The sequence below is a fragment of the Oncorhynchus mykiss genome, chromosome 16, assembly GCF_057628025.1.
Source record: "Oncorhynchus mykiss isolate SJ-2025 chromosome 16, ASM5762802v1, whole genome shotgun sequence".
NCBI lineage: Eukaryota > Metazoa > Chordata > Actinopteri > Salmoniformes > Salmonidae > Oncorhynchus > Oncorhynchus mykiss.
This window is the reverse complement of record NC_143037.1, coordinates 81,041,321-81,066,199: the sequence shown is the minus strand read 5'-3', so window position 1 is coordinate 81,066,199 and position 24,879 is coordinate 81,041,321. Positions and strand designations below refer to the sequence as shown.

The following is a 24,879-nucleotide window of genomic DNA, read 5'->3' as shown; positions in this document are numbered from 1 at the left end:
CTGAGGAGTGGCTTCAGTCTGGCCACTCTACCATAAAGGCCTGATTGGTTGAGTCTGCAGAGATGGTCGTCATTCTGGAAGGTTCTCCCATCTCCACAGAGGAACTCTGGAGCTCTGTCAGAGTGACCATTGGGTTCTTACTCACCTCCCTGACCAAGGCCCTTCTCCCACGATTTCTCCGTTTGACCAGGCAGACAGCTCTAGGAAGAGTCTTGGTGGTTCCAAACTTCTTCCATTTAAGAATGATGGAGGCCACTGTGTTCTTGGGGACCTTCAATGCTGCAGAAATGTTTCCAAATAATGTCCAATCAATTGAATCTACCACATGTAGATTCTAATCAAGTTGTAGAAACATCTCAATGATATCAATGGAAACAGGATACACATGAGCTTTTAATAAATTTGCTAACTTCCTTAAAACCTGTTTTTGCTTCATCATCACAGGGTATTGAGTTGATTTGGGGTGGCAGATAGCCTAGTGGTTAGTGTTGGACTAGTAACCGAAAGGTTGCTCGATTGAATCCCTGAGCTGACAAGGTAAAAATCTGTCGTTCTGCCCCTGAACAAGGCAGTTAACCCACTGTTCCTAGGCCGTCATTGAAAATAAGAATTTGTTCTTAACTGACTGGCCTAGTTATTTATTTTACCTTTATTTAACCAGGTAGGCAAGTTGAGAACAAGTTCTCATTTACAATTGCGACCTGGCCAAGATACAGCAAAGCAGTTCGACAGATACAACGACACAGAGTTACACATGGAGTAAAACAAACATACAGTCAATAATACAGTATAAACAAGTCTATATACAATGTGAGCAAATGAGGTGAGATAAGGGAGGTAAAGGCAAAAAAGGCCATGGTGGCAAGGTAAATACAATATAGCAAGTAAAACACTGGAATGGTAGTTTTGCAATGGAAGAATGTGCAAAGTAGAAATAAAAATAATGGGGTGCAAAGGAGCAAAATAAATAAATAAATTAAATACAGTAGGGAAAGAGGTAGTTGTTTGGGCTAAATTATAGGTGGGCTATGTACAGGTGCAGTAATCTGTGAGCTGCTCTGACAGCTGGTGCTTAAAGCTAGTGAGGGAGATAAGTGTTTCCAGTTTCAGAGATTTTTGTAGTTCGTTCCAGTCATTGGCAGCAGAGAACTGGAAGGAGAGGCGGCCAAAGAAATAATTGGTTTTGGGGGTGACCAGAGAGATATACCTGTTGGAGCTTGTGCTACAGGTGGGAGATGCTATGGTGACCAGCGAGCTGAGATAAGGGGGGACTTGAAGCGAGGGCCAGCCAACGAGAGCGTACAGGTCGCAATGGTGGGTAGTATATGGGGCTTTGGTGACAAAACGGATTGCACTGTGATAGACTGCATCCAATTTGTTGAGTAGGGTTTTGGAGGCAATTTTATAAATGACATCGCCAAAGTCGAGGATTGGTAGGATGGTCAGTTTTACAAGGGTATGTTTGGCAGCATGAGTGAAGGATGCTTTGTTGCGAAATAGGAAGCCAATTCTAGATTTAACTTTGGATTGGAGATGTTTGATATGGGTCTGGAAGGAGAGTTTACAGTCTAACCAGACACCTAAGTATTTGTAGTTGTCCACGTATTCTAAGTCAGAGCCGTCCAGAGTAGTGATGTTGGACAGGCGGGCAGGTGCAGGTAGCGATCGGTTGAAGAGCATGCATTTAGTTTTACTTGTATTTAAGAGTAATTGGAGGCCACGGAAGGAGAGTTGTATGGCATTGAAGCTTGCCTGGAGGGTTGTTAACAGTGTCCAAAAAAGGGCCGGAAGTATACAGAATGGTGTCGTCTGCATAGAGGTGGATCAGAGACTCACCAGCAGCAAGAGCGACCTCATTGATGTATACAGAGAAGAGAGTCGGTCCAAGAATTGAACCCCTGTGGCACCCCCATAGACTGCCAGAGGTCCGGACAACAGGCCCTCCGATTTGACACACTGAACTCTATCAGAGAAGTAGTTGGTGAACCAGGCGAGGCAATCATTTGAGAAACCAAGGCTGTTGAGTCTGCCAATGAGGATGTGGTGATTGACAGAGTCGAAAGCCTTGGCCAGATCAATGAATACGGCTGCACAGTAATGTTTCTTATCGATGGCGGTTAAGATATCGTTTAGGACCTTGAGCGTGGCTGAGGTGCACCCATGACCAGCTCTGAAACCAGATTGCATAGCAGAGAAGGTATGGTGAGATTCAAAATGGTCGGTAATCTGTTTGTCGACTTGGCTTTCGAAGACCAGTTAAATAAAGGTAAAATAAAATAAGTATAAATGGGACTTCAGAAACTAGTAACCTTTATTTATCCAGGTTAGTCTCATTGAGATAAAATATTTTTTTCAAGAGACCCGGTGCAACCAAGAGATAAACAATGTTTGAGACAAATATCACACACAGACAACATAAAACAATGTTGTCTGCAGTTCTGGTGTTGAGAAAGCAAAACATATTTGATGTATCGGTGGTGAATATCCCAAATAGGACCCTATATAGTGCACTCATTAAAACATTTACAAAAACAGTGATTTCAAGTGTATTGAAACATTTTTAAAAGCGAAGATGGGAACATGCCTACTGCCCTAGTAACAGTTACACAGTTAGCACTGATACTACAACAACCTTAGCATTGAAATGCAGGAAAGTTAACACTGCATGTGGTGATCATGGAGAGTTAGCAGTAGCAAGCTAATAGTTGTCTGTAGAGTTTAGGGTAAGGTTAGCGGTAGCCTGCTAGCTTCAGTCTGGAGTTCAGGGTTCGGTTAGCGGTAGCTTGCTATCTGTTCCGTGGTGAAGAGAAAGGAACTCCGTGTATCTCTTGGTAAGATCCTCCAACTGGGTGGCTGTAACACAAAATCACACAGTCAACTTCAATAGCAATATACAGTTGAAGTCAGAAGTTTACATGCACTTATGTTGGAGTCATTAAAACTAGTTTTTCAACCACTCCACAAATTTCTTGTTTACAAACTATGGTTTTGGCAAGTCGGTTAGGACATCTACTTTGTGCAAGACACAAGTCATTTTTCCAACAATTGTTTACAGACAGATTATTCCACTTATAATTCACTGTATCACAATTCCAGTGGGTCAGAAGTTTACATACACTAAGTTGACTGTGCCTTTAAACAGCCTGGAAAATTCCAGAAAATGATGTCATGGCTTTAGAAGCTTCTGATAGGCTAATTGACATAATTTGAGTCAATTAGAGGTGTACCTGTGGATGTATTTCAAGGCCTACCTTCAAACTCAGTGCCTCTAATGGACATTATGGGAAAATCAAAATAAATTAGCCAAGACCTCCACAAGTCTGGTTCATTTCAATTTCCAAACACCTGAAGGTACCACGTTCATCTGTACATACTATAGTACGCAAGTATTATCACCATAGGACCACGCAGCCGTCACACCGCTCAGGAAGGAGACGCGTTCTGTCTCCTAGAGATGAACGTACTTTGGTGCGAAAAGTGCAAATCAATCCCAGAACAACAGCAAAGGACCTTGTGAAGATGCTGGAGGAAACAGGTACAAAAGTATCTATATCCACAGTAAAACGAGTCCTATATCGACATAACCTGAAAGGCCGCTCAGCAAGGAAGAAGCCACTGCTCCAAAACCGACATAAAATAGTCAAACTACAGTTTGCAATTGCACATGGGGACAAAGACCGTACTTTTTGGAGAATTGTCCTCTGGTCTGATGAAACAAAAATAGAACTGTTTGGCCATAATGACCATCGTTATGTTTGTAGGAAAAAGGGGAGGCTTGCAAGCCGAAAAACACCATCCCAACCGTGAAGCACGGGGGCTCGGTCGCAAATGAGTCTTCCAAATGGACAATGACCCCAAGCATATTTGCAACAAAGTCAAGGTATTGGAGTGGCCATCACAAAGCCCTGACCTCAATCCTATAGAAAATGTGTGGCAGACCTGGAAAAAGCGTGTGTGAGCAATGAGGCCTACAAACCTGACTCAGTTACACCAGATATGTCAGAAGGAATGGGCCAAAATTCACCCAACTTATTGTTGAAAGCTTGTGGAAGGCTACCCAAAACGTTTGACCCAAGTTAAACAATTTAAAAGGCAATGATACCAAATACTAACTGAGTGTATGTAAACATCTGACCCATTGGGAATGTGATGAAAGAAATAAAAGCTGAAATAAATCATTCTCTCTAATATTATTCTGACATTTCACATTCTTAAAATAAAGTGGTGATCCTAACTGACCCAAGACAGGGAATTTTAATTAGGATTAAATGTCAGGATTTGTGAAAAACTGAGTTTAAATGTAGTTGGCTAAGGTGTATGTAAACTTTCAACAATACACTACCAGTCAAAAGTTTGGACACCTACTCATTCAAGGGTTTTTCTTTATCGTGACTATGTTCTACATTGTAGAATAATAGTGAAGACATCAAAACTATGAAATAACACATGTGCAACTAAATAGCCACCCTTTGCCTTGACAGCTTTGCACACTCTTGGCATTCTGTCAACCAGCTTCATGAGGTAGTCACCTGGAATGCATTTCAATAAACAGGTGTGCCTTGTTAAAAGTTAATTTGTGGAATTTCTTTCCTTCTTAATGCATTTGAGCCAATCAGTTGTGTTGTGACAAGGTAGGGGTGGTATACAGAAGATATCCCTATTTGGTAAAAGACCCAAGCCCATATTATGGCAAGAACATCTGAAATAAGCAAAGAGAAACAGCAGTCCACATCATGGCATAGTTCTTTGTAAGTGGCTAAGTGTGCCTTGAGATTCTAAATAAATCCCGAGTGTCACCAGCAAACACCTCTACACACCTCCACTTTTTTGGTTACTACATGATTCCATATGTGTCATTTCCTAGTTTTGACGTCTTCACTATTATTCTACAATGTAGAAAATAAAGAAAAAAAACCTTGAATGAGTAGGTGTGTCCAAACTTTTGACTGGCACTGTGTGTGTATAATATATGTATGGCAGAGAGAGTGTTTGTGAAGGTGAGGGTCTGTGTGTATATACTCACAGAAGGTGTGTTTGTGAAGGCGAGGGTCTGTGTGTATATACTCACAGAAGGTGTGTTTGTGAAGGCAAGGGTCTGTGTGTATATACTCACAGAAGGTGTGTTTGTGAAGGCGAGGGTCTGTGTGTATATACTCACAGAAGGTGTGTTTGTGAAGGTGAGGGTCTGTGTGTATATACTCACAGAAGGTGTGTTTGTGAAGGTGAGGGTCTGTGTGTATATACTCACAGAAAGTGTGTTTGTGAAGGCGAGGGTCTGTGTGTATATACTCACAGAGGGTGTGTTTGTGAAGGCGAGGGTCTGTGTGTATATACTCACAGAGGGTGTGTTTGTGAAGGCGAGGGTCTGTGTGTATATACTCACAGAAGGTGTGTTTGTGAAGGTGAGGGTCTGTGTGTATATACTCACAGAAGGTGTGTTTGTGAAGGCGAGGGTCTGTGTGTATATACTCACAGAAGGTGTGTTTGTGAAGGTGAGGGTCTGTGTGTATATACTCACAGAAGGTGTGTTTGTGAAGGTGAGGGTCTGTGTGTATATACTCACAGAAAGTGTGTTTGTGAAGGCGAGGGTCTGTGTGTATATACTCACAGAGGGTGTGTTTGTGAAGGCGAGGGTCTGTGTGTATATACTCACAGAGGGTGTGTTTGTGAAGGCGAGGGTCTGTGTGTATATACTCACAGAAGGTGTGTTTGTGAAGGTGAGGGTCTGTGTGTATATACTCACAGAGGGTGTATTTGTGAAGGCGAGGGTCTGTGTGTATATACTCACAGAAGGTGTGTTTGTGAAGGCGAGGGTCTGTGTGTATATACTCACAGAAGGTGTGTTTGTGAAGGCGAGGGTCTGTGTGTATATACTCACAGAGGGTGTGCTTGTGAAGGCGAGGGTCTGTGTGTATATACTCACAGAGGGTGTGTTTGTGTCCGTGACTCCAGTAGCAAGGGTCCGAGTGTACCTCATTCACCGTGTCAGACAGACATACAGACACCTCTGATACCTGCCGCAGGACCTCTAGCTCCTAGAGAGACATTTTATAGTATTTTAATTACGTAGCATGGAATGCAACTAGCTCAAACAGAGGGATGCTTTCTATGATAATTAACACACAAAGAGAGAGATGCTATGAAAACACAGTCAGCCCTCAGAGGAACACAGAGACGATGTGTGTGTGTACCGTGTTGCAGGCGGTGAGCAGCCTATGGACAGTGCTGAAGATGTGTGTGTGTGATCTGAGGCTGGGAGGGTCTCTGCTGCAGTAGGATCTGAAGTCCGTGTCGTACACACGGCTGAACACACTCATCATCTGGGCCAGATCAGACACAGCTACGCGTAACGCGCACACAGAGAACCGGCTAGGACTGGCCTCCTCACCACGCAGGAACACACACTGGGAGAGAAAATTGTTTTATTCAAGTGTTTTACAAGTTACAGTGCCTTGCGAAAGTATTCGGCCCCCTTGAACTTTGCGACCTTTTGCCACATTTCAGGCTTCAAACATAAAGATATAAAACTGTATTTTTTTGTGAAGAATCAACAACAAGTGGGACACAATCATGAAGTGGAACGACATTTATTGGATATTTCAAACTTTTTTAACAAATCAAAAACTGAAAAATTGGGCGTGCAAAATTATTCAGCCCCTTTACTTTCAGTGCAGCAAACTCTCTCCAGAAGTTCAATGAGGATCTCTGAATGATCCAATGTTGACCTAAATGACTAATGATGATAAATACAATCCACCTGTGTGTAATCAAGTCTCCGTATAAATGCGCCTGCACTGTGATAGTCTCAGAGGTCCGTTAAAAGCGCAGAGAGCATCATGAAGAACAAGGAACACACCAGGCAGGTCCGAGATACTGTTGTGAAGCAGTTTAAAGCCGGATTTGTATACAAAAAGATTTCCCAAGCTTTAAACATCCCAAGGAGCACTGTGCAAGCGATAATATTGAAATGGAAGGAGTATCAGACCACTGCAAATCTACCAAGACCTGGCCGTCCCTCTAAACTTTCAGCTCATACAAGGAGAAGACTTATCAGAGATGCAGCCAAGAGGCCCATGATCACTCTGGATGAACTGCAGAGATCTACAGCTGAGGTGGGAGACTCTGTCCATAGGACAACAATCAGTCGTATATTGCGCAAATCTGGCCTTTATGGAAGAGTGGCAAGAAGAAAGCCATTTCTTAAAGATATCCATAAAAAGTGTTGTTTAAAGTTTGCCACAAGCAACCTGGGAGACACACCAAACATGTGGAAGAAGGTGCTCTGGTCAGATGAAACCAAAATTGAACTTTTTGGCAACAATGCAAAACGTTATGTTTGGCGTAAAAGCAACACAGCTGAACACACCATCCCCACTGTCAAACATGGTGGTGGCAGCATCATGGTTTGGGCCTGCTTTTCTTCAGCAGGGACAGGGAAGATGGTTAAAATTGATGGGAAGATGGATGGAGCCAAATACAGGACCATTCTGGAAGAAAACCTGATGGAGTCTGCAAAAGACCTGAGACTGGGACGGAGATTTGTCTTCCAACAAGACAATGATCCAAAACATAAAGCAAAATCTACAATGGAATGGTTCAAAAATAAACATATCCAGGTGTTAGAATGGCCAAGTCAAAGTCCAGACCTGAATCCAATCGAGAATCTGTGGAAAGAACTGAAAACTGCTGTTCACAAATGCTCTCCATCCAACCTCACTGAGCTCGAGCTGTTTTGCAAGGAGGAATGGGAAAAAATTTCAGTCTCTCGATGTGCAAAACTGATAGAGACATACCCCAAGCGACTTACAGCTGTAATCGCAGCAAAAGGTGGCGCTACAAAGTATTCACTTAAGGGGGCTGAATAATTTTGCACGCCCAATTTTTCAGTTTTTGATTTGTTAAAAAAGTTTGAAATATCCAATAAATGTCGTTCCACTTCATGATTGTGTCCCACTTGTTGTTGATTCTTCACAAAAAAATAGTTTTATGTCTTTATGTTTGAAGCCTGAAATGTGGCAAAAGGTCGCAAAGTTCAAGGGAGCCGAATACTTTCGCAAGGCACTGTATATTTATAGTTTAGAAGAGGTCTGATACAGAGCAACAAGAGGTACAGGAAGTATTCACCCCCTTGACTTTGTCCACATTTTGTTGTGTTACAGCCTGAACTTAAAATGGATTACAATGATGTTGTGTCACTGATCTACACACAATACAACATAATGTCAAAGTGGAATTGTTTTTTGAAATTTGTACAAATTAATAAAAAATGAAAAGCTGAAATGTCTTGAGTCAATAAGTATTCAAGCCCTTAGTTATGGAAAGCCTGTAACTGTAACCTGTAACAATACTGAACAAAACTATAAATACAACGTGAAGTGTTGGTCCCATGTTTCATGATCTGAGATAAAAGAACACAGAAATTTTCCACACGCACAAAAAGTTTATTCCCCTCACAAATTTGTTTACATCCCTGTTAGTGAGCATTTCTCCTTAGATTATCTTGGCTATCGATCAGACAGGTGTGGCATATCAAGAAGCTGACTAAACAGCATGATCATTACACAGTTGCACCTTGTGCTGGGAAAAAAAATAAAAGGACACTATAAAATGTGCAGTTGTCACACAACACAATGCCACAGATGTCTCAAGCCTTGAGGGAGCGTAGAATTGGCATGCTGGATTGCATGAATGTCCACCAGAGCTGTTACAGTAGAATTTTATGTTAATTTCTCTACCATAAGCCGCCTCCAACGTTGTTTTAGAGAATTTGGCAGTACGTCCAACCGGCCTCACAACTGCAGACCACACCAGCCTAGGACCTTCACATCCGGTTTCTTCATCTGCGTGATCGTCTGAGACCAGCCACCCGGACAGCTGATGAAACTGTGGGTTTGTACAACCAAAGAACTTCTGCACAAACGGTCAGAAATCTGCGTGCTCGTCGTCCTCACCAGGGTCTTGACCTGACTGCAGTTCAGCATCGTAACCGACTTCAGTGGGCAAATACTCACCTTCGATGGCCACTGGCACGCTGGAGAAGTGTGCTCTTCACAGATGAATCCCTGTTTCAACTGTACCGGGCTGATATTAGACAGCGTCGTGTGGGCGAGTGGCTTGCTGATGTCATCGTTGTGAACAGAGTGCCCCATGGTGGTGGTGGGGTTATGGAATGGGCAGACATAAGCTACGGACAATGAACACAATTGCATTTTAAAATCGACGACAATTTGAATGCACAGAGAAAACGCGACGAGATCCTGGGGCCCCATTCATCCGCCACCATCCCCTCGTGTTTCAGCGTGGTAATACACGACCCCGTGTTGCAAGGATCTGTAATTCCTGGAAGCTGAAAACGTCCCAGTTTCTCCATTGCTGCATACTCATCATGTTTGGGATGCTCTGGATTGACGTGTACGACAGCGTGTTCCTGTACCCGCCAATATCCAGCTACTTCACACAGCCCTTGAAGAGGAGTGGAACATTCCACAGGCAACAGCCTGATCAACTATGTGAAGAAGAGGCGTCATAATGCATAAGGCAATTGGTGGTCACACCAGATACTGACTGGTTTTCTGATCCACACCCCTACCTTTTTGTTAAGGTATCTGTGACCAACAGATGCATATCTGTATTCCCAGTCATGTAAAATCCATAGATTAGGGCCTAATGAATCTATTTCAATTGACTGATTTCCTTATTTGAACTGTAACTGGCGGGCTGTATCACCGCCTGGTATGGCAACTGCACCGCCCTCAACCGTAAGGCTCTCCAGAGGGTAGTGAGGTCTGCACAACGCATCACCGGGGGCAAACTACCTGCCCTCCAGGACACCTACACCACCCGATGTCACAGGAAGGCCATAAAGATCATCAAGGACATCAACCACCCGAGCCACTGCCTGTTCACCCCGCTATCATCCAGAAGGCGAGGTCAGTACAGGTGCATCAAAGCTGGGACCGAGAGACTGAAAAACAGCTTCTATCTCAAGGCCATCAGACTGTTAAACAGCCACCACTAACACTGAGTGGCTGCTGCCAACACACTGACACTGACTCAACTCCAGCCACTTTAATAATGGGAATTGATGGGAAATGATGTAAATATATCACTAGCCACTTTAAACAATGCTACCTTATATAAATGTTACTTACCCTACATTATTCATCTCATATGCATACGTATATACTGTACTCTATATCATCGACGGTATCCTTATGTAATACATGTATCACTAGCCACTTTATACTATACTATGCCACTTTGTTTACATACTCATCTCATTTGTACATGCTGTACCCGATACCATCTACTGTATCTTGCCTATGCTGCTCTGTACCATCACTCATTCATATATCCTTATGTACATATTCTTTATCCCCTTACACTGTGTACAAGACAGTAGTTTTGGAATTGTTAGTTAGATTACTTGTTATTACTGCATTGTCGGAACTAGAAGCACAAGCATTTCGCTACACTCGCATTAACATCTGCTAACCATGTGTATGTGACAAATAAAATTTGATTTGATTTGATTTGATTTGAACTCAGTAAAATCTTTTAAATTGCTGCATGTTTCAGGAGTAAAAGTTTGCTTAACAAGTCACATAATAAGTTACATGGACTCACTGTGTGCAATAATAGTGTTTAACATTATTTTTGAATGACTACCTCATCTCTGTACCCCACACATACAATTATATGTAAGGTTCCTCAGTCGAGCAGTGAATTCCAAACACAGATTCAACCACAAAGACCAGGGAGATTTTCCATTGCCTTGCAAAGGGCTGCTATTGGTAGATGGGTGAAAATAAAGTAGCAGACATTGAATATATATCCCTTTGAGCATGGTGAAGTTATTATTTACATTTTGGATGGTGTATCAATACACCCAGTCCCTACAAAGATACAGACGTCCTTCCTAGCTCAGTTGCTGGAATGGAAGGAAACCGCTCAGGGATTTCGCCATGAGGCCAATAGGGACTTAAAAACAGAGTTTAATAGCTGTGATAGAACTGAGGATGGATCAACAACTTTGCAGTTACAGTGGGGCAAACAAGTATTTAGTCAGCCACCAATTGTGCAAGTTCTCCCACTTAAAAAGATGAGGCCTGTAATTTTCATCATAGGTACACTTCAACTATGACAGACAAAATGAGAAAAAAAATCCAGAAAATCACATTGTAGGATTTTTAATGAATTTATTTGCAAATTTTGGTGGAAAATAAGTATTTGGTCACCAACAAACAAGCAAGATTTCTGGCTCTCTTTAAGAGGCTCCTCTGTCCTCCACTCGTTACCTGTATTAATGGCACCTGTTTGAACTTGTTATCAGTATAAAAGACACCTGTCCACAACCTCAAACAGTCACACTCCAAACTCCACTATGACCAAGACCAAAGAGCTGTCAAAGGACACCAGAAACAAAATTGTAGACCTGCACCAGGTTGGGAAGACTGAATCTGCAATAGGTAAGCAGCTTGGTTTGAAGAAATCAACTGTGGGAGCAATTATTAAGAAATGGAAGACATACAAGACCACTGATAATCTCCCTCGATCTGGGGCTCTACGCAAGATCTCACCCCATGGGGTCAAAATGATCACAAGAACGGTGAGCAAAAATCCCAGAACCACACGGGGGGACCTAGTGAATGACCTGCAGAGAGCTGGGACCAAAGTAACAAAGCCTACCATCAGTAACACACTACGCCGCCAGGGACTCAAATCCTGCAGTGCCAGACGTGTCCCCCTGCTTAAGCCAGTACATGTCTAGGCCCGTCTGAAGTTTGCTAGAGAGCATTTGGATGATCCAGAAGAAGATTGGGAGAATGTCATATGGTCAGATGAAACCAAAATATAACTTTTTGGTAAAAACTCAACTCGTCGTGTTTGGAGGAAAAAGAATGCTGAGTTGCATCCAAAGAACACCATACCTACTGTGAAGCATGGGGGTGGAAACATCATGCATTGGGGCTGTTTTTCTTCAAAGGGACCAGGATGACCGATCCGTGTAAAGGAAAGAATGAATGGGGCCATGTATCGTGAGATTTTGAGTGAAAACCTCCTTCCATCAGCAAGGGCATTGAAGATCAAACGTGGCTGGTTCTTTCAGCATGACAATGATCCCAAACACACCGCCCGGGCAACGAAGGAGTGGCATTTCAAGGTCCTGGAGTGGCCTAGCCAGTCTCCAGATCTCAACCCCATAGAAAATCTTTGGAGGGAGTTGAAAGTCCGTGTTGCCCAGCAACAGCCCAAAAGCATCACTGCTCTAGAGGAGATCTGCATGGAGGAATGGGCCAAAATACCAGCAACAGTGTGTGAAAACCTTGTGAAGACTTACAGAAAACGTTTGACCTCTGTCATTGCCAACAAAGGGTATATAACAAAGTATTGAGATAAACTTTTGTTATTGACCAAATACTTATTTTCCAACATAATTTGAAAATAAATTCATAAAAAATCCTACAATGTGATTTTCCGGATTTTTTTTCTCATTTTGTCTGTCATAGTTGAAGTGTACTTATGATAGGTCTCTCATCTTTTTAAGTGGGAGAACTTGCACAATTGGTGGCTGACTAAATACTTTTTTGCCCCACTGTACTCCACAATACTAACCTAAAATGACAGAGTGAAAAGAAGGAAGCCTGTACAGAATAAAAATATTCCAAACATGCATCCTGCACTAAAGTAAAACATTTGAAGAGATTAACTTTATGTGCTGAATACAAAGCGTTATGTTTTGGGGCAAATCCAACACAACACATCACTGAGTACCACTCTTCATATCAAGCATGGTGGTGGCTGCATCATGTTATGGGTATGCTTGTCATCGGCAAGGACTAGGGATTTTTTAGGATAAAAATAAACGGAACAGAGCTAAGCACTGGAAAAATCCTAGAGGAAAACCTGGTTCAGTTTGCTTTCCAACAGACACTGGGAGATGAATTCACCTTTCAGCAAGACAATAACTTTAAACACAAGACCCAACATACACTGGAGTCGCTTACCAAGATAACATTGAATGTTGCTATGGCAAAACCTGAAAATGTCTGTCTAGCAATGATCAATAACTTCACAGAGCTTGAAGAATTTTTAAAATAATTATGTGCAAATATTGTACAATCCAGGTGTGCAGAGCTCTTAGAGAGTCACTTCTGTAATCGCTGCCAAAGGTGATTCTAACACGTATTGACTCAGGGGTGTGAATACTTACGTTAATCAGATTTCTGTATTCAATTTTCAATCAATTTGAAAACATTTCTAAAAACATGTTTCAATTGTCAATATGGGGTATTCTTTTTCAAATCTATTTAATCCATTTTGAATTCAGCCTTTAAAATGTGGAATACGTTGAGGGGTATGAACACTGTCTGAAGGCACTGTAGGTAAATCAATCATTCCACCTCCATAATTATTGACACCCTCGATAGAAATAAGCAAAAAATAAATTATTTATAATATGTATAAAATACAAATCCTGAGCTACATGGCATGCTCAGAAAAAATGGTAAGACTCGCATTTCATACTAATACACAGTGGAAGATTTTGTTGAAACAAGTAACACTTTTTTATCTCAAAGTTTTTTTTAAATGATTGGCACTCCTAAAAATTCTTATAGATGAAATCGAACAAAACTTAAGGGAGGGGGGACAGAGCACTAGACTCAGTACTGTTATCATTACAAGGGGAGACAAAGCATTAGACTCAGAACTGTTATCATTACAGGGGGGGGGGGGACAAAGCATTAGACTCAGTACAGTAATCATTACAAGGGGAGACAAAGCATTAGACTCAGTACTGTTATCATTACAAGGGGAGACAAAGCATTAGACTCAGTACTGTTATCATTACAAGGGGGGGGAGACAAAGCATTAGACTCAGTACTGTTATCATTACAAGGGGAGACAAAGCATTAGACTCAGTACTGTTATCATTAAAAGGGGAGACAAAGCATTAGACTCAGTACTGTTATCATTACAAGGGGAGACAAAGCATTAGACTCAGTACTGTTATCATTACAAGGGGAGACAAAGCATTAGACTCAGTACTGTTATCATTACAAGGGGGGACAGAGCATTAGACTCAGTACTGTTATCATTACAAGGGGAGGGGGGAGACAAAGCATTAGACTCAGTACTGTTATCATTACAAGGAGAGACAAAGCATTAGACTCAGTACTGTTATCATTACAAGGGGAGACAAAGCATTAGACTCAGAACTGTTATCATTACAGGGGGGGGGACAAAGCATTAGACTCAGTACTGTTATCATTACAAGGAGAGACAAAGCACTAGACTCAGTACTGTTATCATTACAGGGGGGGGAGACAAAGCATTAGACTCAGTACTGTTATCATTACAAGGGGAGGGGGGGACAAAGCATTAGACTCAGTACTGTTATCATTACAAGGGGGGGACAGAGCATTAGACTCAGTACTGTTATCATTACAAGGGGAGACAAAGCATTAGACTCAGTACTGTTATCATTAAAAGGGGAGACAAAGCATTAGACTCAGTACTGTTATCATTACAAGGGGAGACAAAGCATTAGACTCAGTACTGTTATCATTACAAGGGGAGACAAAGCATTAGACTCAGTACTGTTATCATTACAAGGGGGGACAAAGCATTAGACTCAGTACTGTTATCATTACAAGGGGGGGACAAAGCATTAGACTCAGTACTGTTATCATTTCAAGGGGAGACAAAGCATTAGACTCAGTACTGTTATCATTACAAGGGAGACAAAGCATTAGACTCAGTACTGTTATCATTACAAGGGGGGGACAAAGCATTAGACTCAGTACTGTTATCATTACAAGGGGAGGGGGGAGACAAAGCATTAGACTCAGTACTGTTATCATTACAAGGGGAGGGGGGAGACAAAGCATTAGACTCAGTACTGTTATCATTACAAGGGGAGACAGAGCATTAGACTCAGTACTGTTATCGTTACAAGGGGAGACAGAGCATTAGACTCAGTACTGTTATCATCACAAGGGGAGGGGGGAGACAAAGCATTAGACTCAGTACTGTTATCATTACAAGGAGAGACAAAGCATTAGACTCAGTACTGTTATCATTACAAGGGGAGACAAAGCATTAGACTCAGTACTGTTATCATTACAAGGGGGGGACAGAGCATTAGACTCAGTACTGTTATCATCACAAGGGGAGGGGGGAGACAAAGCATTAGACTCAGTACTGTTATCATTACAAGGAGAGACAAAGCATTAGACTCAGTACTGTTATCATTACAAGGGGAGACAAAGCATTAGACTCAGTACTGTTATCATTACAAGGGGGGGACAGAGCATTAGACTCAGTACTGTTATCATTACAAGGGGGGACAGAGCATTAGACTCAGTACTGTTATCATTACAAGGGGAGACAAAGCATTAGACTCAGTACTGTTATCATTACAAGGGGAGGGGGACAAAGCATTAGACTCAGTACTGTTATCATTACAAGGGGAGGGGGACAAAGCATTAGACTCAGTACTGTTATCATTACAAGGGGGGGACAGAGCATTAGACTCAGTACTGTTATCATTACAAGGAGAGACAAAGCATTAGACTCAGTACTGTTATCATTACAAGGGGAGACAAAGCATTAGACTCAGTACTGTTATCATTACAAGGAGAGACAAAGCATTAGACTCAGTACTGTTATCATTACAAGGGGAGACAAAGCATTAGACTCAGTACTGTTATCATTACAAGGGGAGGGGAGACAAAGCATTAAACTCAGTACTGTTATCATTACAACGGGAGGGGAGACAAAGCATTAAACTCAGTACTGTTATCATTACAAGGGGAGGGGAGACAAAGCATTAAACTCAGTACTGTTATCATTACAAGGGGAGGGGAGACAAAGCATTAAACTCAGTACTGTTATCATTACAAGGGGAGGGGAGACAAAGCATTAAACTCAGTACTGTTATCATTACAAGGGGAGGGGGGAGACAAAGCATTAGACTCAGTACTGTTATCATTACAAGGGGAGGGGGGAGACAAAGCATTAGACTCAGAACTGTTATCATTACAAGGGGAGACAAAGCATTAGACTCAGTACTGTTATCATTACAAGGGGAGGGGGGAGACAAAGCATTAGACTCAGTACTGTTATCATTACAAGGGGGGGACAGAGCATTAGACTCAGTACTGTTATCATCACAAGGGGAGACAAAGCACTAGACTCAGTACTGTTATCATTACAAGGGGGGGACAAAGCATTAGACTCAGTACTGTTATCATTACAAGGGGAGACAAAGCATTAGACTCAGTACTGTTATCATTACAAGGGGAGGGGGGAGACAAAGCATTAGATTCAGTACTGTTATCATTACAAGGGGAGACAAAGCATTAGACTCAGTACTGTTATCATTACAAGGGGAGACAAAGCATTAGACTCAGTACTGTTATCATTACAAGGGGAGGGGGGAGACAAAGCATTAGACTCAGTACTGTTATCATTACAAGGGGAGACAAAGCATTAGACTCAGTACTGTTATCATCACAAGGGGAGACAAAGCACTAGACTCAGTACTGTTATCATTACAAGGGGGGGACAAAGCATTAGACTCAGTACTGTTATCATTACAAGGGGAGACAAAGCATTAGACTCAGTACTGTTATCATTACAAGGGGAGGGGGGAGACAAAGCATTAGATTCAGTACTGTTATCATTACAAGGGGAGACAAAGCATTAGACTCAGTACTGTTATCATTACAAGGGGAGGGGGGAGACAAAGCATTAGACTCAGTACTGTTATCATTACAAGGGGAGACAAAGCATTAGACTCAGTACTGTTATCATTACAAGGGGAGACAAAGCATTAGACTCAGTACTGTTATCATTACAAGGGGGGGACAAAGCATTAGACTCAGTACTGTTATCATTACAAGGGGGGGACAAAGCATTAGACTCAGTACTGTTATCATTACAAGGGGAGACAAAGCATTAGACTCAGTACTGTTATCATTACAAGGGGGGGGACAAAGCATTAGACTCAGTACTGTTATCATTACAAGGGGAGACAAAGCATTAGACTCAGTACTGTTATCATTACAAGGGGGGGACAGAGCATTAGACTCAGTACTGTTATCATTACAAGGAGAGACAAAGCATTAGACTCAGTACTGTTATCATTACAAGGGGGGGACAGAGCATTAGACTCAGTACTGTTATCATTACAAGGAGAGACAAAGCATTAGACTCAGTACTGTTATCATTACAAGGGGAGACAAAGCATTAGACTCAGTACTGTTATCATTACAAGGGGAGACAAAGCATTAGACTCAGTACTGTTATCATTACAAGGGGAGGGGAGACAAAGCATTAAACTCAGTACTGTTATCATTACAAGGGGAGGGGAGACAAAGCATTAAACTCAGTACTGTTATCATTACAAGGGGAGGGGAGACAAAGCATTAAACTCAGTACTGTTATCATTACAAGGGGAGGGGAGACAAAGCATTAAACTCAGTACTGTTATCATTACAAGGGGAGGGGGGAGACAAAGCATTAGACTCAGTACTGTTATCATTACAAGGAGAGACAAAGCATTAGACTCAGTACTGTTATCATTACAAGGAGAGACAAAGCATTAGACTCAGTACTGTTATCATTACAAGGGGAGACAAAGCATTAGACTCAGTACTGTTATCATTACAAGGGGGGGACAGAGCATTAGACTCAGTACTGTTATCATCACAAGGGGAGGGGGGAGACAAAGCATTAGACTCAGTACTGTTATCATTACAAGGAGAGACAAAGCATTAGACTCAGTACTGTTATCATTACAAGGGGAGACAAAGCATTAGACTCAGTACTGTTATCATTACAAGGGGGGGACAGAGCATTAGACTCAGTACTGTTATCATTACAAGGGGGGACAGAGCATTAGACTCAGTACTGTTATCATTACAAGGGGAGACAAAGCATTAGACTCAGTACTGTTATCATTACAAGGGGAGGGGGACAAAGCATTAGACTCAGTACTGTTATCATTACAAGGGGAGGGGGACAAAGCATTAGACTCAGTACTGTTATCATTACAAGGGGGGGACAGAGCATTAGACTCAGTACTGTTATCATTACAAGGAGAGACAAAGCATTAGACTCAGTACTGTTATCATTACAAGGGGGGGACAGAGCATTATACTCAGTACTGTTATCATTACAAGGAGAGACAAAGCATTAGACTCAGTACTGTTATCATTACAAGGGGAGACAAAGCATTAGACTCAGTACTGTTATCATTACAAGGGGAGACAAAGCATTAGACTCAGTACTGTTATCATTACAAGGGGAGACAAAGCATTAAACTCAGTACTGTTATCATTACAAGGGGAGACAGAGCATTAGACTCAGTACTGTTATCATTACAAGGGGAGGGGAGACAAAGCATTAGACTCAGTACTGTTATCATTACAAGGGGAGGGGAGACAAAGCATTAGACTCAGTACTGTTATCATTACAAGGGGAGACAAAGCATTAGACTCAGTACTGTTATCATTACAAGGGGAGGGGAGACAAAGCATTAAACTCAGTACTGTTATCATTACAAGGGGAGGGGAGACAAAGCATTAAACTCAGTACTGTTATCATTACAAGGGGAGGGGAGACAAAGCATTAGACTCAGTACTGTTATCATTACAAGGGGAGACAAAGCATTAGACTCAGTACTGTTATCATTACAAGGGGAGACAAAGCATTAAACTCAGTACTGTTATCATTACAAGGGGAGGGGAGACAAAGCATTAAACTCAGTACTGTTATCATTACAAGGGGAGGGGAGACAAAGCATTAAACTCAGTACTGTTATCATTACAAGGGGAGGGGAGACAAAGCATTAAACTCAGTACTGTTATCATTACAACGGGAGGGGAGACAAAGCATTAAACTCAGTACTGTTATCATTACAAGGGGAGGGGGGAGACAAAGCATTAGACTCAGTACTGTTATCATTACAAGGGGAGGGGAGACAAAGCATTAGACTCAGTACTGTTATCATTACAAGGGGAGACAAAGCATTAGACTCAGTACTGTTATCATTACAGGGGGGGGGAGACAAAGCATTAGACTCAGTACTGTTATCATTACAAGGGGAGACAAAGCATTAGACTCAGTACTGTTATCATTACAAGGGGAGGGGGGAGACAAAGCATTAGACTCAGTACTGTTATCATTACAAGGGGAGACAAAGCACTAGACTCAGTACTGTTATCATTACAAGGGGGGGGGACAGAGCACTAGACTCAGTACTGTTATCATTACAAGGGGAGGGGGGAGACAAAGCATTAGACTCAGTACTGTTATCATTACAAGGGGGGGACAGAGCATTAGACTCAGTACTGTTATCATCACAAGGGGAGACAAAGCACTAGACTCAGTACTGTTATCATTACAAGGGGGGGACAAAGCATTAGACTCAGTACTGTTATCATTACAAGGGGAGACAAAGCATTAGACTCAGTACTGTTATCATTACAAGGGGAGGGGGGAGACAAAGCATTAGACTCAGTACTGTTATCATTACAAGGGGAGACAAAGCATTAGACTCAGTACTGTTATCATTACAAGGGGAGACAAAGCATTAGACTCAGTACTGTTATCATTACAAGGGGAGGGGGGAGACAAAGCATTAGACTCAGTACTGTTATCATTACAAGGGGAGACAAAGCATTAGACTCAGTACTGTTATCATCACAAGGGGAGACAAAGCACTAGACTCAGTACTGTTATCATTACAAGGGGGGGACAAAGCATTAGACTCAGTACTGTTATCATTACAAGGGGAGACAAAGCATTAGACTCAGTACTGTTATCATTACAAGGGGAGGGGGGAGACAAAGCATTAGATTCAGTACTGTTATCATTACAAGGGGGGGACAGAGCATTAGACTCAGTACTGTTATCATTACAAGGGGAGGGGGGAGACAGAGCATTAGACTCAGTACTGTTATCATTACAAGGGGAGGGGGGAGACAAAGCATTAGACTCAGTACTGTTATCATTACAAGGGGAGACAAAGCATTAGACTCAGTACTGTTATCATTACAAGGGGAGACAAAGCATTAGACTCAGTACTGTTATCATTACAAGGGGGGGACAAAGCATTAGACTCAGTACTGTTATCATTACAAGGGGGGGACAAAGCATTAGACTCAGTACTGTTATCATTACAAGGGGAGACAAAGCATTAGACTCAGTACTGTTATCATTACAAGGGGGGGGACAAAGCATTAGACTCAGTACTGTTATCATTACAAGGGGAGACAAAGCATTAGACTCAGTACTGTTATCATTACAAGGGGAGACAAAGCATTAGACTCAGTACTGTTATCATTACAAGGGGAGACAAAGCATTAGACTCAGTACTGTTATCATTACAAGGGGGGACAAAGCATTAGACTCAGTACTGTTATCATTACAAGGGGAGACAGAGCATTAGACTCAGTACTGTTATCATTACAAGGGGAGACAAAGCATTAGACTCAGTACTGTTATCATTACAAGGGGGGACAAAGCATTAGACTCAGTACTGTTATCATTACAAGGGGAGGGGGACAAAGCATTAGAAACAGGTGCCAATTTAGACACCTATCCTCTTCAGGTACATTTCTTCTCATCCTTATCAAGGGTGCCAATAATTTGGGAGGTGACTGTATGTCATTACAACTTCTCTCCTGGATTACACCAGACACCACCACCCCCCCCCCCCCCCCCCCCCCCCTCACCTGGTCATGCAGCTGTTCCAGGGCGGCGTGAGTGGACTCCAGCAGGGCTGTGACACCAGCAACCTCCTCGCCCCTCGGCCTGCTGGGTAGGGACTTCTGACCCTTCCTGGCACCCCTGGAGAGAGGTCAAGTGAGTTTAGTTCTGGGCCGGAAACTAAAACCTGGCCGAGGGGCGAGGGTTGAGTGTGTACCTGATGTAAGTGGGCCAGGGAGTTGGTGTGGGGGTGATGTCAGAGGGCCAGGGGGTTGGTGTGGGGGTGATGTCAGAGGGCCAGGGGGTTGGTGTGGGGGTGATGTCAGAGGGCCAGGGGGTTGGTGTGGGGGTGATGTCAGAGGGCCTGGGGGTGATGTCAGAGAGCCTGGGGGTGATGTCAGAGGGCCAGGGGGTGATGTCAGAGGGCCAGGGGGTGATGTCAGAGGGCCAGGGGGTGATGTCAGAGGGCCAGGGGGTGATGTCAGAGGGCCAGGGGGTTGGTGTGGGGGTGATGTCAGAGGGCGATGTCAGAGGGCCAGGGGGTTGGTGTGGGGGTGATGTCAGAGGGCCTGGGGGTGATGTCAGAGAGCCTGGGGGTGATGTCAGAGAGCCTGGGGGTGATGTCAGAGAGCCTGGGGGTGATGTCAGAGAGCCTGGGGGTGATGTCAGAGGGCCAGGGGGTGATGTCAGAGGGCCAGGGGGTGATGTCAGAGGCCCAGGGGGTGATGTCAGAGGGCCAGGGGGTGAGTGTGTACCTGATGTCAGAGGGCCAGGGGTTGAGAGTAGGGGTGAGAGCATGTGTCAGGTGAGGCAGAGCTTCAGGACAGAAGAGTTCCTTCAGTAGGCCCTCTCCTCCGGCCCTGCTGTCCTCACTGCTGTCCATGGAGTCAGGCACTAAAGTAAGCAGCTGCTCCAGGAACCACAGCTGGCGCAGGGGGCAGGCCCGGCCCTGAGGAGGCATACAGCCGGTTACAATATATAGCAGAATAATATACCGCTGAATGTTATACACACCTTTATTTAACTAGGCAAGTCAGTTAAGAACAAACGGCCTAGGAACAGTGGGTTAACTGCCTTGTTCAGGGGAACGGTGGGTTAACTGCCTTGCTCAGGGGAACAGTGGGTTAACTGCCTTGCTCAGGGGAACAGTGGGTTAACTGCCTTGTTCAGGGGAACGGTGGGTTAACTGCCTTGTTCAGGGGAACGGTGGGTTAACTGCCTTGTTCAGGGGAACGGTGGGTTAACTGCCTTGTTCAGGGGAACGGTGGGTTAACTGCCTTGTTCAGGGGAACGGTGGGTTAACTGCCTTGTTCAGGGGAACGGTGGGTTAACTGCCTTGTTCAGGGGAACGGTGGGTTAACTGCCTTGTTCAGGGGAACGGTGGGTTAACTGCCTTGTTCAGGGGAACGGTGGGGTAACTGCCTTGTTCAGGGGAACGGTGGGTTAACTGCCTTGCTCAGGGGAACAGTGGGTTAACTGCCTTGCTCAGGGGAACGGTGGGGTAACTGCCTTGCTCAGGGGAACGGTGGGTTAACTGCCTTGTACAGGGGAACGGTGGGTTAACTGCCTTGTTCAGGGGAACGGTGGGTTAACTGCCTTGTTCAGGGGAACGGTGGGTTAACTGCCTTGTTCAGGGGAACGGTGGGTTAACTGCCTTGTTCAGCGGCAGAACGACAGATTTGTACCTTGTCGGCTCGGGGATTCGAACTTGCAACCTTTTGGTTACTAGCACAACACTCTAACCACTAGGCTACCTGCCACCTCTACACTCTAACCACTAGGCTACCCTGCCACCTCTACACTCTAACCACTAGGCTACCCTACCTCCTCTACACTCTAACCACTAGGCTACCCTGCCACCTCTACACTCTAACCACTAGGCTACCCTGCCGCCCATGAACCGCAAGATGGAAACATTGCTGTTGGCCTCAAAATAACATTCAAAGTAAAGCATCACAATTTAAAATTCACATCCCTCTCGCCTTTCTTTCCCTTCCTCCCTCCTTCATACCGTGATCAGGTCCAGGTCGTCTGTTCTACACAGCATCATCTCCTGGCCAAACACTGCCAGCTCTAGGTGAGAGAGAAAGAGACATTGATTAATTTTTTTTTTTTTTGAGAGAGGCAGATTAGGTTACAATAAATATTGATGTTTACCGGTATGTAAGCAGAAGCAGTCAAGATGACAGTGAACATCTCCTTATTGTACAGCACACCATCTGGTGGACATGATGTACAGGACACACTTTCTCACACGGCCCACTAACGCCTTCTGACATATCAACATTAGCTGGAAATCAATAGGAATTTACCCAGGCATGTATATTTACCTTGGCTGAGGGAGATTGGGTCTTTAGATCTGAGTGAGGGCAGTTTCTTACTGAGAGATGGACAGATGCTGCAGAGAGAGAGAGAGACAGAGAGATCAGCCCACTTTAAACATAAACACTCACTTGGTCCACCGGAAGAAAGTATATCAGTTTGGTGCCGGCGTCCACTCACACCGCCCCGGCCGGCGTCCACTCACACCCCCCCGGCAGGCGTCCACTCACACCCCCCCGGCAGGCGTCCACTCACACCGCCCTGGAACAGCTGCACAAACAGCTGAGGGTGTAGTACCTCCTATCTATTGATCCATGCCAGTATCAGCGCAGTACTGAGTGTGTTACCTGCTACAGATCCATGCCAGTATCAGCGCAGTACTGAGTGTGTTACCTGCTACAGATCCATGCCAGTATGTCGGTGCGGTGTTGCGATGGAGTACACAGTAGTTCCTGCATACTGTCAGCCTCACGCAGATATAGACCTTCCACCAGGGAACATGACAGGGTCTGTGGTACACACACAATATATATATATATATATATAGAGAGAGAGCGAGAGACAATCTACCTCACTCACATGACAAAAACATGCGAAGTAGCTTGTTAGCTAACTTACACTACTAACGCTAGGTTTTACCCCTACACCGTCGTATCATTGGCTTGCTACAAACGTTGGCATTTGTTTAGAGCCATTAGTTAACGTTAGGCAGTTAGCTAGCTAGCTAGCTGGTCATCATTGTCCTTCACGAGGAAAAATGCCATTCAACTTTGCTACGGTTTGGCTAACAGTATAACGGTTAATTTTTCAATTATAGCAGAAGTGATTGCCGTATGTTAACTTGAGTATTTACCTGTAGAGTAGCGTAGACATGTTGGGACAGTCGGTGTTCTTTCGAAGTAGCCGCCATTTTCCTGCTGGGAGAGTCAGAGCGGAAGTGACGTAGGTTAACGCGGTAGGTCAGTAGTTACCATAGCCACAAAGTCATCATTTTGGCTAAACCCCGCCAGTTTCTACAATTTATCTTCTTAAAAATTTGATTTTAAACCTAAACCTAAGTCTACCGTTAAACTTAATTTTAAACACACTGTTAACCGTATGCCTAACCGTAACCTTAAATTAAGACCAAAAAGCCAATTGATGTTTACGATACAGCTAAATGTGACTTTGTAGCAGTGGTAACTAGTGACAAGCAGTTATCTCAGCATAGGGATAGTGCTGCCACCTGCTGTTATGGGAGAAGGTACTGCATGTGGACCTTATCCACAGAATTAGGAATTGGAATACTAGAATTAAGTACTAAACCAGAGGGGTTTGTGGTATATGGCCAATATATCACGGCTAAGGGCTGCTCTTATGCACGATGCATCGCGTCGTGTCTCGACATAGCCGTGGTATATTGGCCACATACCACAAACCCCCGAGGTGCCTTATTGCTATTATAAACTGGTTATCAACGTAATTCCAGCAGTGAAAACAACATGTTTTGTCATACCCGTGGTATACGGTCTGATATTCCAAGGCTGTCAGCCAATCAGCATTCAGGGCTCAAACCAACCAGTTTATAATTAAGTAATAAGCCATGAGGGGGTGTGGTATATGGCCAATATACCACGGCTAAGGGCTGTTCTTTTGTACGATGCAATGCAGAGTGCCTGGATACAGCTTTTAGCCGTGGTATATTGGCCATATATCACAAAACCCTGAATTGCCATATTGCTATTATAAACTGGTTACCAACGTAATTAGAGGAGTACAAATACATGGTCTGATATACCACGGCTGTCAGCCAATCAGCAGTCAGGGCTCGAACCCAGTTTATAATGGACCTTAACCTTC

The 24,879-nt window shown here is 43.5% G+C and overlaps 1 protein-coding gene across 3 annotated transcripts; it reads right to left on the bottom strand.

Annotated features, from left to right (window-relative positions):
- Positions 1-2,293: 2,293 nt before the first annotated feature.
- On the bottom strand, positions 2,294-24,248 carry haus7 (HAUS augmin-like complex, subunit 7). Of its 3 annotated transcripts, none has more exons than XM_090204074.1 (9): positions 23,894-24,248; positions 23,434-23,549; positions 23,049-23,116; positions 22,730-22,791; positions 21,474-21,667; positions 20,745-20,859; positions 6,192-6,404; positions 5,924-6,035; positions 2,294-2,853 (listed from the first exon to the last, which is right to left on the bottom strand). In XM_090204074.1, exons 1-9 carry the CDS (start codon positions 23,948-23,950, stop codon positions 2,762-2,764), a joined length of 1,029 nt encoding a protein of 342 aa, XP_090060200.1. In that variant the 5' UTR covers positions 23,951-24,248; the 3' UTR covers positions 2,294-2,761. The 3 variants fall into 3 exon arrangements, with proteins under 3 accessions (XP_090060200.1, XP_090060198.1, XP_090060199.1); XM_090204072.1 differs by having other exon boundaries at positions 5,879-6,035; positions 23,894-24,243; XM_090204073.1 differs by having other exon boundaries at positions 23,388-23,549; positions 23,894-23,939.
- Positions 24,249-24,879: the final 631 nt, after the last annotated feature.